The following is a 16,982-nucleotide window of genomic DNA, read 5'->3' as shown; positions in this document are numbered from 1 at the left end:
TCTTTCTCGGAGTATAGTATAATTTCATATTACATTGGATTGTGTTCATTTACAATCGTTTTACAGGCACTTTTGGCGCTCCATAGACATCACAAGAAAATTAAACGTAGAGAAGAACCAAATGGATGTTTCGAAATCAAACTGATCATATTTTTACTGATTAAAGCTATCTATTTTAAAGAATTCTTATATAATATTGTACAGGGTAAGTATGTTGTATAATAAAAAAAATCCATGAAAAATATTAGTTGTGTGTAATAAGTGTATTTATAAGTGTTTTAAACATATTTTTGGTCGACGATTGGCTAGGCCTAGGCCTAGGCCGGACATAGACTGTGCTGTGTATGGCAGGCCTGGTCAGGGCTCTAAAATTCAAGCAGGCGGCGGTAGGCTACTAGGCCTACCTACTAAGGCGAGTTTAGAGGAATAGATCCTAGGCCTATTTTAGGAAAGATAGACTGCTGTGATAGAGTAGTAGATAAAAAGTAGGCCTTTTTAATATAATTAAAGAAATTATGAAAATCTGACTTGTATCCATAGATAGGCTAGCCCTAGGCCTATAATACAATCTAAAACATCTCCAAAAATGATCGTTTTTACTTTAGCCACAAACTATGTTACATAGCCTAGCCTCTAGGCCTATATAGGCTACATGTAAAGTAAACAAGTTGCCCCTCAGTCTGCAATTGTATGAACTACGACATTTTTCGATAAAATATTTACATAAAATCATGTTTTTTAGTAAAATATTTGGCACTAGTTCCGTTTCGCACCTGTTTTTATTTCGACTTCCTTTTGACTCCAAATTGTCAAGCAACTTATTGTGAATACCACACCTTAAAATTGGGCCTCATAAGTACTTTTATGAAGAAGAATCACATAAAAAGTAACTAATAAATCCTTAAATTGATGATTTTACAGACATGTTTCTCGCACACCGTTCGCGAATTTAGCATACTCGAAGTTCAATATTTTTGTTTCTATGGAGCGCCAAAAGAGCAACAACAATAGATGGTTAAAAACTCAGTGGAATGCGTCTTCTTTTAATGCATTTATAATTGAAATACACGTTTAATTTTAATATATTTTGTCAATAAAAATGCTGTAACATTTTACTGCTAATAATTTGCTGTTTCCAAATAGCAACCAACCCTAGACCTAAGAGTAAGACTAAGACTAAGAGGAATATTATTTAGATTAGGTATACCCCTACAGTACATGTAATATGATGATGAATTTGTCGATTTTCATTCCTAAAAGTTCCTGCAAAAACCATGTACAGTATCAACAGTAATATTTTTGTTGAATTGACATTGACAAAATATGATAAAATTGAACGTAATTTTCACCAATAAATGCATTAAATATACACAATTTATTGAGTTTTTAGCCCTCTATTATGATTGCTCTTTTGGCGCTCCATAGAAACAACAACATTGAACATGGAGTATGCAAAATTCACGAACCGATGTGCGAGAAACACGTCTGTAAATTCATCAATTTAAAGGATTTATTTTTTACTTTTTGTGTGATCTCCTTCGTAAAAATATTTTTGAGGCCTAATTCTAAGGTGTGGTAGTCACGATAAAGTTACTTAACCAATTTTGAGTTGAAATAAACGACAGGTGCGAAACGGAACTAGCGCCAAATATTTTGTATAATAGTATTGTAAAATGCAAAAAAATATGATATTAAATGATTACTAAAAAAAAAAATGTTTATTTAATTTTAACCGGTCAATACTTTATTAGTCCTGAGGCTGAGAGACAACATGACTCACATGGTACACACAAGAACAATCTTATGGAATCCACTGAACTTTAACTCGAAAGATTACTTATTTATTACATACGTATTACATAAGTAGTACTTATAAGTTACTGTAATCACTACACAAAATCTCGTAAAAAGGCGCACTGGGCATTTCATAGAAATCACTGGCGTCCCAACAGACCACATGCCCATGTGGCTGATAGCAGAACAGAAGAATGTTTTGACTTGGGAGAGGATGGCCCCTATCTATATTGAAACATCTTCCCATTTCAGAGGTTCGCTACGCTGTTTTATAAAGTGTGAATCTAAACTATTAAACTAAAATTTAACAATTAAATAATATATAATGGATGATAACATTGATGGATACTATCTTTGTTATCCCATTGAAGAAAATCAATTTTTATATTTATAAAAATTTTACATTTAATGTAATTTAAATACTAAGTTCAAACGTCTTATAAAACTTGATTACTACAACACTGTATATTGTGTCAGACGAAACGTCCGGGACCCCTTTCACACCAAATGCAAAACTCTGGAGACACTCCGGAGTTAACGCCCCGCCGTTTTAGTGTGAAAGGTAAAATCAAGCAACTCCTGAGTTTAAAACTGCGGGGTTGAACAGCTGAACATTCTCTGGAGAGCAAACTGCAGGGACACCCCAGTGTTTTGTGTTGTAGGTACCAACATCAAACTTCAGAGTTTTTAGGTCAAAAGGTCATCCTCGAATGATCGTCGCTATGTAAACAAACAAAATAGAGGGCGACATTTACAATTTTGTTTTATAAACCCCGGTGTTTAGCTCGGTTGGTATGAAAGGGGTATCTCTGGAGTTTCTCGATGTTTTGAATGGTCATAAACCCCGGAGTGTCTCCGGAGATCACTCCGGAGTGTCTCCGTAGATTACTCCAGAGTTTTGGTGTGAAAGAGGTACTGGACTGCCTTGACCAAAAGTCCCGGATTTCATTGTGTGAAGCCCTAAATAATTGACTTTTTGTTCTGAAATTGAAGGTTGCCTATAGGCTAAAGTTAGTCACTTGGCTTATATTTTGTAACAGATAGTCGCTGAAAATGCCTCCCATCCCTGAAGTTGCCGCATGTGGAGGTCCAGTACAAGTGGTCAAAGTGACCGACGGTCATACATTTGAACTGCAAGAAGATGTCCTAGAGAGTATTCTCCTCCAGGATCATGTGAAGAACAAAGATGTTGTTGTGTTATCAGTAGCTGGTGCTTTCCGCAAGGGAAAATCTTTCCTATTGGACTTTTTTCTCAGATACTTGTCAGATGGAGTAAGTATGGCGTTACAATGGTTACATTTAAAAAATATTGTTTTTTTTAACATTGTTAGCACTTTGGGACAATATGTATGGTTAGCGCTATATAAATTTTACAACATTGTGGTTCTGAAAGAGGCGTTTCCACTTCTGTGATAGGCCATTGGCCCATGGTTTTCCTCTTGGGCTGTTTGCTGAATTTTTAATAACTAAATTTGCAATAATGCCAATGAAAACTATATAGTCAAAACTAACATTTGAATTAGAATGAATAACAAATTTATGCAACTGTATGAAGCACTATACTACAACAAGGTGAATCATGTATGCGTCACTTTTTTGGTCCAGGGGTGTGTCATGGTATACATAAAGGTATGACACCTCTCCCAGGAGTTACATAGTGGGTCATACAATTGAAAAGTGAATTATGGGAAATGTATAGTTTATAGTATTTAGTCAAATATTTTGAGTCTGGAGATAGTAATCAACAAACAATCTTTCGCTACTCTTCAAATGAAAAAAGTACTTTTAACACAAATTTTTGTTTAGCACAAAGATTTTGCAATTCACCATCCAAAAAAAGTACAAGTAACAGGTATTCTGCACAAAGGTTTCTGAATCGAATATGGAAAATATATTGAAATAGCCAAATTAAAAGTAGGATTTTGAGGAATCTCATTTGATACACTAGGCATTAATTGTTGAACATGTCAGACCTTTTAATGACTGTGATAAAAATTTTAATTTGAAAGGTAACATCAAATGACCGATAATTACCTTTATGATCTAAATTATGATGCATGTTAATTAAGTATTAATGTATTGTTTTTCATTTTCTATACGTATGTACTCTATTATTTAATTGCTGCTGTCTGTAGTTAAGTAATAATTTCTTATGTCTACTAAAAATTCTGACTATGTATATTATTTCAATTTTTGACAAGAAAGAGATGTTGGTAATTACTTTACTTGCAGTTTCTCGGCTCCCAATACCAGACACCCTTGGGCTGACCTGATATATCTGGTTTTCTAGAAATTCTGATATATTGAATGTGTTTTACTGGAAAAATGAATTCCGTCTTTTTTGACCATAGCAAGACCAAGCTGGTTTTGGGAGAGTTTCTGGTTTTCAGAGAGTATGGTTTAACTTAAACTATATATTTTATTTAAACATAGTATTATTGCTCTCTCAAAATAGGGTACTACCGAATGGATGGGAAGTAACGATGAGCCCTTAACTGGTTTTTCATGGCGGGGAGGCTCCGACCGTGAAACCACCGGTATCTGGATGTGGAGTCGTGTCTTTCTATGCCTTGGACCGGACGAGAAAGAGGTATGTTTAATATTATGTTTACAAAATTGTTGATTGATAGTGCTAGAACAGCACTTTTAGGCTCTGATGATGCACATCCCTGCTTCAAAATAATATAAATGTTTTTGTTACAAATGATTTCCTACAAATTAAGTTTTTGCATTATATTATATTTAGTTAAATCATTTAAGAAAAGAAAGATTTCGAAAATGATATCTATTGTAAAATAGTCTAGAGTAGGAGGCCTATATTTATTGAATAAACAAATAAAAATCATGGATCCACCCTACTGTGTGAGTGAAGAATTAGAGGTAGAGAGGATAAGAATGCCAATCTGTACAGCTTACTATCAATTCTCAAAATCAGAATTTATGTAGCCGTTTCAGAATATATAAAAGTCAAAGTAATCAATTTAACAGGCTTGAAACTTCTAACTAGGATTGATGTGGTCCAGGTGTTAGGTTTTTACTAAGGTATTAATTTTTGTGTAGTCACGTTTAATAGTTGTTTTACTTCATGCCTCCTCTATTAAAATACCCATTACAAACGTGTTTATTTTGAAGCTTATAAATGAGGCCAAAGTTTACAATATCTTGTACAGTCACACAGCGGTAATTTGTTGGCAAATATGAATTTATGAAAATCTAATTAATTATGAATCTACATATTTGATATTTTTAAACTGTTTGTTTTTAGGAATGTTTATTATAGTCACTAGTTTCTGTATAGCACTAAAGATTAAAGCTCTGTCCACACTACAAAAAAGTGTGATGTGACCAAATATGGTGGTGATATGCCTAAATATGATAGTGATATGATATCATCATGTCCATATATGGGCACATCACATTTTTTGGTTTTTACTCGGGCTACCCGAGTCTAGGACTCTCTCATCTTCTCTTCCATCCGGCACTATTGAGTAAAAAGTTCGATTTATAAAGTACTACTCCTCCCTTATTCGTTGTGGTATTGAGCTGGGATTTGGCATGAATATACTACAGGGACATGTCCTCAAAGCTATAGAGCCAGATTTTTAAAATTTCAAACCGGATGCAGCCATATGATGTCTTGAAGATGGTACTGTATAGCCATATTTGGTACCAAGGCTATTGATGTGTATGTGACGTCACATCCCGTCTTATGACGTCATTACAGCTTCTTTTGCTGTACCCCGAGTATCGCACATTCGTGCTTGTTTTGTTGCATAAAGTGTAGTGTAGACACAGCTTTAAGCTGCACGACCGATAGTCATATCTTCCATCCAGACACCTTTTAGATCCCCGTTATCAGTTCAGGTATGACAATATTAAAAATGTGCTTTTCTGGAACAATTTCTTGTCTCACAACCGAATTTCACGTTTGATAGTTCTAGCCCATATGTCATAGTCAGGTCGCACAGAGGTCATCATTAATTCACTTAATAGATAGTGCCTGTCCATTGAATGGGTAAACCACAAGTTACATATTATTTACATAGGCGTCTAACATTATTTTTTCCTTTAGATTGCTGTGCTTTTAATGGATACTCAAGGTGCTTTTGATAGCCAATCTACAGTCAAGGACTGTGCCACTGTCTTTGCTCTTAGCACTATGCTCAGTTCAGTACAGGTAAAGTAGCTTTATCAATTATTTATTTAAAGATGTGTTATCTCCCCAAAAAAATTAAAAAAATTGATATAATCAGGCTTTGTTTGAATAGATCATTCTGTAGTTTACTTCTGTAGATTGATATGTTCATTTTGCTTCTACGGTCTCTGATTTTTTATGTTATAGAGTAAACTTTTTATTGAGAATACTGGATAGATTTAGATTCTGTCCAAAAAAGAAAAACAATTAATTCTGTAACGAGACTACGCGAATCCTCTAATGCTAGGGTATGATGTTTGACGTTACCGTTATTACCAGGCTACGAGTAGAGCCTACAAACTAGCCTAGGCCAAGTCACGCCTAAGTAAAGAACTACATTTTGGGGTACTTTTTTTCCCTTTTTTTATCATAATCGGTAATGTATTACTTTTACAAAATGTAAAAAATTGCAGAGAAAGTGTCTTTAACAATTTCACAAAGCTGAAACCACATTGGCCTTGCCCATAATAGTGTAAAGAAAATTGAATTTGAATCTAAATATTATTGTACTACAATGTCAATACTATACTAAATATATGTACAGTTTACAATATTATATAGATACCTAGCTCATGAATAATTCATTTGACCTCTAACCCGTTCCTATGGAATTGATTATTTAATAAAGATAATTGAATCTGATTATTTTGAATATTATGCATGATTGATTGTCAAATTACATAAATCGTTCCTGTACTGAATGACCTTTGACCACAGATGCATATTGGTAATAGCTAATTTGATTGTTATACAAGATTTGTACATTAATTATTATGTGAATAACAGTGAAGTAATACTAATACTAGTGCTCAGAATGTGTGATATTAAAACACAGCATATAAAAATGAGCTTATAAAACAGAGTATACAATTTCATCTTCATGATACCTTAGTAATAGATGGTTTGATAGCATATTAAGTATTTAATAGCATATCACTTTAACTGTTGAATGATTTTATTGAATTTAACCTTTTTGATTTCTAGTAAAAATCAAATATATTGAAATGTATCTAGTCTTCTGTACTTACTGACCTTCTTTCATTCGACATGGCTCGGTGATTCGCGCCATCTCAGGGAATAATTTCGCCAGTGTAGCATAGCAAAAAGCTATACAAAACAACCTTATTGCTACACATTTCTAAAATTGTGTAGCAAAAAATACAATACAAAACTATGTTTCTCGACTAAAAAATCGTTTGATTAGCAATATTTCTAAACAAAATTTTAAAATGAAATTTTCCCCTGCATCTCTCTGCTGGTCTCCCTCTCTGGATGCTCGGATGTCCCTTCCTTTTTATCATATCATAGATATGGCTCAGCTCACATAACATATAAATAATATAATATGAAAAATGGAGTTGGATAGCCGAGTGGTTAGGACACTTGACTGTCGTACAGATAGACCCGGGTTCAATGCCCGACAACTCCCAGTTCACTCAGCTGTAAAATGAGTACCTGGTTGAAAATACTAGGGAGAAAAAAGGCGGCGTGGAAAGGAACTGGCCACCCTACCACATAATGCCGAGGCTTAGTACAATGAGCTCCTAACAGCTTGTTCCTCTACGTTCAGAGAACACGGGACTCACCTTTACCTTTTTTAATATGAAAAAAACACCAATTATAAAATTCTTCACTTTTAAAATCAACATTAGCATGAATAGTCATTATTTTAATGTGTTTATGCAAAAAATATTGATATAAATACTGTATTTATTGGTGTAATGCATTGATATATACCGTAGTGTAAGTGTGAATAATAATTATTTAAATTACAACATTGTCATTAGCATGCATAGTCCTTATAATATTCATGTAGGACATATATATATATATAAGTATATTCCTTAGTGTAATGCATTAGTATAGTGTAAGTGTGAATATTTTATTAATCATTCTAATTATTTATAAAGGCATACAACATTATTCTGAATATACATTATTTAAATTATTTATATGTATAAAACATTAGCATGAATATTCATTATTTAAATTATTTATAGGTATACAACATTAGCATGAATATTCATTATTTAAATTTTTTATATGTATACAACATTAGCATGAATATTCATTATTTAAATTATTTATAGGTATACAACATTAGCATGAATATTCATTATTTAAATTTTTTATAGGTATACAACATTAGCATGAATATTCATTATTTAGATTGTTTATATGGGTATATTGTAATTGTATATTAGCATAAATATTCATTATTGTAATTATTTATACATTAGCATGAATATTCATTATTTAACATTTTTTATGTAGGTATACAACATTAGCATGAACATTCAGGAGGATGATTTGCAGCACCTGCAGCTTTTTACAGAATATGGACGGCTTGCAATGAAGGATAATGATTCAAAGCCATTCCAGGTTAGTAATTTGCATACATGTGGCTATTTTTTTAAAAGTTATGTTCATTAATATAAATTTCAAAAAAATTCCATTTTATATTTGATGATGTAACACTTTACTCTAATTGGCTCTTCATTGGATAGTCTGCTTTTTATATACTACTCAAAAAATTCCCACTTCTGTGTTTGGAAAATTTTTGATGGAATAAATATTTCAAAATGCTAATTGGTGTTGTCGGGTCTGGAGAAGGTCTAATCTTAAATTTGTTGCAATAAAGTATGACAAGCATTTAAAAATCATATTTGTACACCAAGTCTGAAGCTTGGTTCCCATTTTGATACAATGCAAGGACATAAGCGCACTGTAAGTAGTTTGACCAATCATGACGGAGTATCCGAATTGTTGCTTGTGATTAGTCAACTCACTTGTGTTGGCCGTACATTGTTGCTTTGCATCCAAGTGGAAACCAAACCTAAGAAATACATATCAATGGGAATGTCAAGTCAAAGAATCTGTAAATTTTAATGTTAATTATATTTTTAGAATCTAATGTTTCTTGTTCGTGACTGGAGCTACCCATATGAAGCAGAGTATGGTCTTGAAGGAGGCCAGGAAATTCTTGAAAAACGTTTGAAGGTATGTCATAGGTGTATGTCAATGTTGGAGATATTAGGTAGCTTGTGTTCTTTCCTATGAAACAGATTGCCACCTTTCTGGATGACAGTGACTCTTAACAATCCTTGATTGATTGCCTAAAGAAATAAATTAAATGTTGTTAAATGCTGATTCTGAAAAAGCATCTCTGTGGTCATGCCAAGTTTAACTTATTTCTAGGATTGGACTGCAATTTAGTTTGTGTTTTTTTTTCTAGATCGAGGATAAGCAACATGAAGAATTACAAACAGTAAGAAAACATATCAAAGAGTTGTTCCAGGAAGTTGAATGTTTTTTAATGCCTCATCCAGGCCTGAAGGTAGCTAGCAATCCAAAGTTTGATGGTCGTCTTCAAGGTAATGATACTCACCATATAGTATACAAACAATGAGAGCGCAATGGCAAAAATAATTTTATGAAAATGAAAAGTTATATGTGAAGCCAAGTGAAAATAGGTTATTTCATCTTTCACAACAAAAATAATGAACTATGATGACTAGTTACTTGCTGTTGTATGTGTATGTACGTTTGCAGTATCTTAGTGTATCGAATGTGTATCATTTTGTGTTATATTTAGATATATCAGATGAATTTCGAGATGAATTAAAAGTGTTAGCTCCCCATCTTCTATCAAGTGATAAATTGGCAACCAAGAAGATTAATGGAAATGTTGTTAAAGGTGCTAGTTTAGTTGAATACTTTAAGGCAAGTGGTTTCTTATTAATACTTTGCATAAACAAATTGTCTGCAACACCAGGTGCTATGTATATACAAAGTTAGGTTTCCGTTAAATGCATGCTTCTACTGTGTTTACAGACTAGATATATTTTGTTTTTAAGCCTATATCCGGGTATCATTATTTTTTTCCTATGAGGTTAAGGCAGAAATCATTATACAGTAGAACCTTCATTTTACGTACGGTACGGGACCGAAAGGCGTACGGTACGGGACCGAAAGGCGTACGTAAAACAAGGGATTCGTAAAATCAAGGTTGACCTTAAATTGACCCCAAATACAGTACGTAGAGAGATCGTAGCTAGCCGTGTTTGCCTACTTCTGTACAGTATGCAGGTGGTCACTAGCTAGGCCTTGCCTAGACTATTCAGGCCAGGCTAGCAGGCCTAGCAAGATGTAAGGCCTAACTAGAAAAGTACAGTATATACAGGCTGTGCGATGTTTAAATAAAGTGTAAAATGTAATTGTTTTCTATCAATAAAAACAGTCGCTGCTTTAGGGGGAATGCATGTGCGTAGCTTGTCCCATACACAGCAGAATTCCTCACACAGCCATGATTGTGGCTTTGTGTGCTTTGTTGTTGTTAAATTGCGCCCTCAATGTAAGAAAATGATGACGTCATCGGTTATTTTAAGCGTACGTAAAATCGAGGGAACGTAAAACACCGGTTCTACTGTATATATTATATTACTATACTATACATTAAATTATAAAGAATTGCAAGATAGCTGATCTACTTCCTAAATATACTAAACCTAACCCTCTAAATAATCTCTCTCAACTATATTAAAAAATAATCAAATCAAAAAAATGTTGTTGTTTGGCTCCAGTGTTATAGGTTAGAGCCTTTACTACTAGACCAAACATTTTGGTTGGCAAACGCTGTTTACGCAAGGTATTTAATCTCTCTCCATGCTTATATAGCATCCTCTATAATGTCCAATATCATTTCATAATTATTCTAATGAATTATTTATGATTTCTGCCATAACCGCATAGGAAAAAAAATGCATCTGGGAAGTATAAAAGGCCTAGGATATGCGAGTTGGAATTGGAATAAATTTTGTAATAAATTATTTAACATACCCTTTTTTTTTATTTACAGGCATATATTAAAATTTATCAAGGAGACGAATTACCCGAACCAATGTCCATGCTAAATGTAACGTTACAATCTAATTATTAATTGCTTAAAAAATTGTTTTTCATATATTTTGTTACGAAACAATAACAATGTCTATCTGTTTTATGAACTCATCATAGCCAAACTGTATTATAATTATCAATAACTTTTTTTGCTATTTGACAAGTATAGCAAGATTATGAGACCTTCCCTAAAGCTTGGTTCCCACAAGAAACACAACACAAGGAAATAACGCAATGTGATTGATTAAACCAATCCGAGCGATAGGGAGTATTTCGGAACTGTCGCTTGTCTTTGATCCTTTTATATCATAACATAATGAATGTTATTTTTGTTTTCATGATACTTTTGTTTTTGTTACTAGGCAACTGCTGAAGCAAATAATCTGTCTGCTGTAGCAAATGCAAAAGACGACTATGTTAATCAAATGGAGGAGGTGATTAATTTTATTTTTGTATTGGATAGTATGTAGAGTGGCCGAGTGGTTAAGGCAGGGGCCCCGTAAGCCACAAAACCTACACAGGTTCAAGGCTCTTCTTGACCATAGGTCTAGTCAAAGAAAACGTCTTAATGGACTTAAAAGTCCAGTGCACACAGTACAAAAAGTATGCACAGTACCTTGTCCATCTTTCAGAAGAGTAGGGGGTTACCCAGATGTACTGGTCCATCAGCCCCTGTTGTTAATCTGGTTAGGACGCTGCACTGTAGCCAATCGAAATTCCCTTAGTTTCCTGATTTCCATAATTACATTTATTTGTGGTACACAAATAGAAGGTGTGCATTATTAATTAAATACACATCTTATTGACGTTTCGTACGATTTTGTTTACCCTTAGATTTGTGGCGGAGACAAGCCCTACCTTAATCCAGATGATCTTGAGAAACGACACGCTACCGTAAAGAGCATTGTGCTTGAACGATTTTGGGCTGTTCCAAAAATGGGCGGCAAAACTTTTAGTGAACCCTTCGCTGAGCAACTGGAGTTAGAAATTATGGAGCGATATGACCAATACATTAAACATAATGACAGTAAAAACCTTTTCAATATGGCGCGCACGCCGATCACGTTTCTTACATTGATGGTCATTATGTATATTGCGTCTGGCTTCTTTGGAATCATTGGTATTTATCCGTTATCAAATATGGCGAATTTGATTCTTGGAATCTCGCTGCTGTTGACTGGTTTATGGGGTTATGTGAAGTTTACTGGAACGTATACCGACGTTGGAGTTAAAATTGATTTTATCGCTGAAAAAATTTGGATACAGGCGAGTATAAATAATTATAGTAAAACTTTAGGACCCCTATTAAGCAGACACTGAATCCTGTAGATGTCCCTTTCAAGCTCTGTCTACACTATCAAACTTTATGTGACAAAAAAATGTGATGTCATATCACTACCATATTTGGGTACATCACGCTTTTTTTTGTCAAACTAGTTTGATAGTGTAGACAGAACTTAATAGTGTTCTACTGTAATTCTCAGTACTTCCATACATCAACAATTACAACAAACATAGGGCCCATTTATGCTAAGTTATTTACCTAGGTAAGTTGGCTTCATGAACAAATTAGTGCTAACTTTGGTGGCTAGATCACCAACTTACCCAGGTAAATAACTAGACCTGAACATGCTCATATACTAAACACTAAGATAGTATGCATCTCTTACGAGTTGTAACTCATTGCCTCCTCAATATCACTGAGGTAAACAAAGTAATACCCACGGTTAAAGTTCATTTTATTTTTTTCAAATTATCCTCGCAAATGTGCTTTTATTTCTATTTTAATGATTGCTCTTTTTTATATTTTAGGTACTTGGACCACTATACCAAAAAACAAAGGGAAGATCAGAGAAGACGGATTAAGTTGTACATTAAATTGGAAAACTCAATAAACATTACTTTAACTCATTGAAATACACTTAAATATTAATAATTCAATTAAAAAATATAAAGATAAACATTGAGGTGAGGAAGTTAACAATAAAGCTGACAGTTATTACGTAAACAAAATAAAATCGGACTCTATTTAAAATTAAAACTCAAACCCTACACCAAAAAAGTAAAAAATAAGTGATTTTAGATATGCAATCTTAGTGTTATGTCAAAGATGATTAAGATAACCTCAAAATGAGGTGCAGACTACAGTATTTTCAACCCTGGAGTATAGTTTCTTCTATTGCCACAACTTCCATTTTACCAATTGTGTATGATGAGACCTGTCAGTAGCAAAAGCAGTTTTTAGGATTTAACTTTTCCCCCTTTTTTGGCCTAGCTCTTGGCAATTTGGCAACTCGTGCCATGCAAAAAGGCAGATTAGACCCAAGACATTCTTTTCCTTCCCAATCAAAAATGCTTGCTAAAGCTCTGTCTACATTATCAAACTAGTTTGAAAAATAGAAAGTGTGATTTGTGCTCTAATATGGGAGTGATTTGATGTCATTGTGTCCATATATGGGCACATCATATTTATTTATTACATATAGATTGATAGTGTAGACAGAGCTTTATGCTAACATGCCCCTTTGTATATTGTCATCCAGTCCCTCCTATAAAAATGCTGGCTACAGGCTGGCCAACAATCTATTTTGTGGAAAATATTGTTTTCTTCTCTTTATGTTTCAGAAAGAATTATCTAGTATCTGAGACGTTCTTTTAGATATATATTTATTGTTGTCATTCACTAGTTTGAAACATTTTACCTCAAAGCTTAACGTAGATAAGTAACTACTTTAATATGTCCAGTTCACCTTGTTTTACCAGTTATTAATGATAGTGCTTTTAATAAGTAATAATGATTGTGCTCTTGTTCACACTGGTGTATCATCATCCAGTCCCTGAACTGGTCCATATGGAGTAATAATGATAGTGCTCTTGTTCACACTGGTGTATCATCATCCAGTCCCTGAACTGGTCCATATGGAGTAATAATGATTGTGCTCTTGTTCACACTGGTGTATCATCATCCAGTCCCTGAACTGGTCCATATGGAGTAATAATGATGCTCTTGTTCACACTGGTGAATCATCATCCAGTCCCTGAACTGGTCCATATGGAGTAATAATGATAGTGCTATTGTTCACACTGGTGTATCATCATCCAGTCCCTGAACTGGTCCATATGGAGTAATAATGATAGTGCTCTTGTTCACACTGGTGTATCATCATCCAGTCCCTGAACTGGTCCATATGGAGTAATAATGATGCTCTTGTTCACACTGGTGAATCATCATCCAGTCCCTGAACTGGTCCATATGGAGTAATAATGATAGTGCTATTGTTCACACTGGTGTATCATCATCCAGTCCCTGAACTGGTCCATATGGAGTAATAATGATGCTCTTGTTCACACTGGTGAATCATCATCCAGTCCCTGAACTGGTCCATATGGAGTAATAATGATAGTGCTCTTGTTCACACTGGTGTATCATCATCCAGTCCCTGAACTGGTCCATATGGAGTAATAATGATAGTGTTCTTGTTCACACTGGTGTATCATCATCCAGTCCCTGAACTGGTCCATATGGAGTAATAATGATAGTGCTCTTGTTCACACTGGTGTATCATCATCCAGTCCCTGAACTGGTCCATATGGAGTAATAATGATTGTGCTCTTGTTCACACTGTTGTATCATCATCCATTCCCTGAACTGGTCCATATGGAGTATTAATGATAGTGCTCTTGTTCACACTGGTGTATCATCATCCAGTCCCTGAACTGGTCCATATGGAGTAATAATGATAGTGCTCTTGTTCACACTAGTTTATCATCATCCATTCCCTGGTCTAGCATTTTTTGCTCTAAACAAAGCATTATGCTACTACACATGGTGCTTTGCATTACAAATTTCATGTTTTCTGCAAAATTGTTATAACAAATTGTGTAAAGTGTAAAGGTGTTTTTTGAGACCATAAACATTTTGTTCATATGTAATTTGATTTTTGGAAATCGCCCGTAGTATTCATCAAACATAAAAAATTATATAACTATAAATGTTTTTATATTTAACATGCACGATTCTTCAATTATCAAATTATTTTGAAGATCTTATAAACAGCACATAATATTATAGCACAGTGGCTTTTTCTATCATTTCAAACTGGTTTATTTTCGTCATTAGAAAAATATCCTACTTTTTGTCTATGCTACAGTAGGCATATAATTCAGTAAACCACACTCGGCTTTGAGGCTGTATTGAGCATAAACATGACAATGAAGAGTGTAACGAACTGGATGATTTCCAAGGCTGTGTCGTCTACTATAATGTTGTTATTAACAGATTTCTCCAAAAGTGCAGTGAGTGACTGCACTGCCAAAATATTTTGTTGATGCCATTGTTTTGTTCACTACAACAGTAGTATTATTGCCTTTAATAGATGTACTGTGCATGGCCGAGTACAATCCTATGCTTGAGTTTTGTCTCGCCCTCAATTCAGGCTAAATTTGGATACAAGACTTTGGTAATTTTGTTGTTCATGTAATCCTAGTATAACCCCACCCCTAATTTGTTTTCAACTTTTATACCCAGGCCCCTGGGACTATATTCTGGCATATATACATTAATAAATACTGAATATATAAAATATGATTGTTCTTCAATCATTCATTGATATTTTCAAAATGTATAGTCTTATTTGAAATTAATATATTTTTGAACTATTTTACAACCTGAACTATATTTTAAATTAAGCAATTTAATATCTTATTACTAAATATTTATCTCCCGTTTTCAATCTCTTGTCTACTTTGTATCACAATGAGATAGTGAACACTATTCCCTGGTTTCACCAATATGATAATTTACATATTTTATCTTAGCCACTTTCAAATATCTTTAATATAGTTAATCAAGTATGAGTTGCATGTTTGAAAAAAATTCCGTTTTATGTTTTACATTTCTTTAGTGTGATACCAGATTATACCAATATACACTTTAATAACACAACTAATAAACTAGTATTTTTGTTGCCCATTTTTTCACAATAAATAGACACTCACTACTTTTTGCATATATCAGCAATGACAACATTTTTCTGGCACTGAACAATAAATTATTCACAATAGTGTATTCTTTATGCTACAACATTTTTGGAGTTTCTGTTTTTTTTTGGAATAAATAATTTAAAAAAATGAATATATATATATATAATATAATCAGGATGTATGTTATAATTCCACCTATTTATTATAATCATTTTATCTAATCAAGTTATTTTTAAGTTGATATAATTTCATATTTATTTATTATATAATCAGGTTGTCTTATAATAGATACCAAGTCAAAATTATTCTACGACAGTATAACTACATTTTGCATTTTTTACTATTTAAAACTTATGTAAATATTTAGTATATTGTTAATGTAGTGACTGACTCAACTCCTACATTGAAACAAATAAAATCATATGCTATTGTTACAGTAAACAAATATAGTAGTAACTGCAGAAGAATATTTTAGATTACGAAAACTAAAAGAAATGTCGATATATACAATTTGTATACAAATACATGTATGTTGACACAGATCTGAAAGTAACTTAATTGTGTCAACATACGCCCTGACCACAAATATGTCACCATATTTCATGCAGTGCTGTAACGGCTATGAGCGCTCACTGGCTAAACCCATGGGCCCAGGGAGCTTATGGGGGCCCTGAGCAGTGTCCAGAGGAAAAACCAGGCATTAAAATATTTTGAGAAAGGCTAAAAACCCTGAGTTAGAGGGCCACTTAGGGTTCCTAAACTCAGGCCTCTGCGTTACTGATTTCATGTCTTGTTGTTGGGGGCATTTTGACTTGTAAAGCACAATTTATGAATGACTAGGTATTGAAATTGTGCCTTTAATATTTATGTATTTGGGTACAATACATGTGACTTGCATATAGTATCCTAAGAAGTGACAATACGTTATAATCTCTTCCTTTATCAATTGTATATGTTTGCAAATGATTGTAAATAGTTTGTTTAAAATTGAATCATTTAATTTACTGAAACATAAGCACGCGATGAAAGTACAAAAATAATTTTAAGTACTTGAATAAGACAAACTGAACATAGTTAACTTGATGTGATCTAAGAGTCAATGTGAAAGATG

At 33.6% G+C, this 16,982-nt stretch overlaps 2 protein-coding genes across 2 annotated transcripts in view; both read left to right on the top strand.

The window, feature by feature from the left end:
• Nucleotides 1-5,562, top strand: part of LOC140060593 (endoribonuclease Dicer-like) — a 123,800-nt gene extending 118,238 nt beyond the window's left edge. Inside the window, exon 16 of the transcript XR_011847344.1 lies at nucleotides 5,469-5,562. The gene's annotated coding sequence lies outside the window, so the exon portion shown is untranslated. The remainder of the gene's footprint in view (nucleotides 1-5,468) is intronic.
• On the top strand, nucleotides 23-16,405 carry LOC140060597 (atlastin-2-like). The gene is made up of 12 exons (XM_072106878.1): nucleotides 23-205; nucleotides 2,835-3,066; nucleotides 4,250-4,384; nucleotides 5,867-5,971; nucleotides 8,264-8,371; nucleotides 8,897-8,989; nucleotides 9,225-9,363; nucleotides 9,585-9,712; nucleotides 10,848-10,904; nucleotides 11,251-11,322; nucleotides 11,723-12,154; nucleotides 12,701-16,405. Exons 2-12 carry the CDS (start codon nucleotides 2,848-2,850, stop codon nucleotides 12,752-12,754), a joined length of 1,542 nt encoding a protein of 513 aa, XP_071962979.1. The 5' UTR covers nucleotides 23-205; nucleotides 2,835-2,847; the 3' UTR covers nucleotides 12,755-16,405.
• Nucleotides 16,406-16,982: the final 577 nt, after the last annotated feature.

Source organism: Antedon mediterranea, chromosome 10 (genome assembly GCF_964355755.1).
Source record: "Antedon mediterranea chromosome 10, ecAntMedi1.1, whole genome shotgun sequence".
Taxonomy (NCBI): Eukaryota; Metazoa; Echinodermata; class Crinoidea; order Comatulida; family Antedonidae; genus Antedon; species Antedon mediterranea.
The sequence above is the reverse complement of the archived record's forward strand: the minus strand, read 5'-3'. Positions and strand labels throughout refer to the sequence as shown.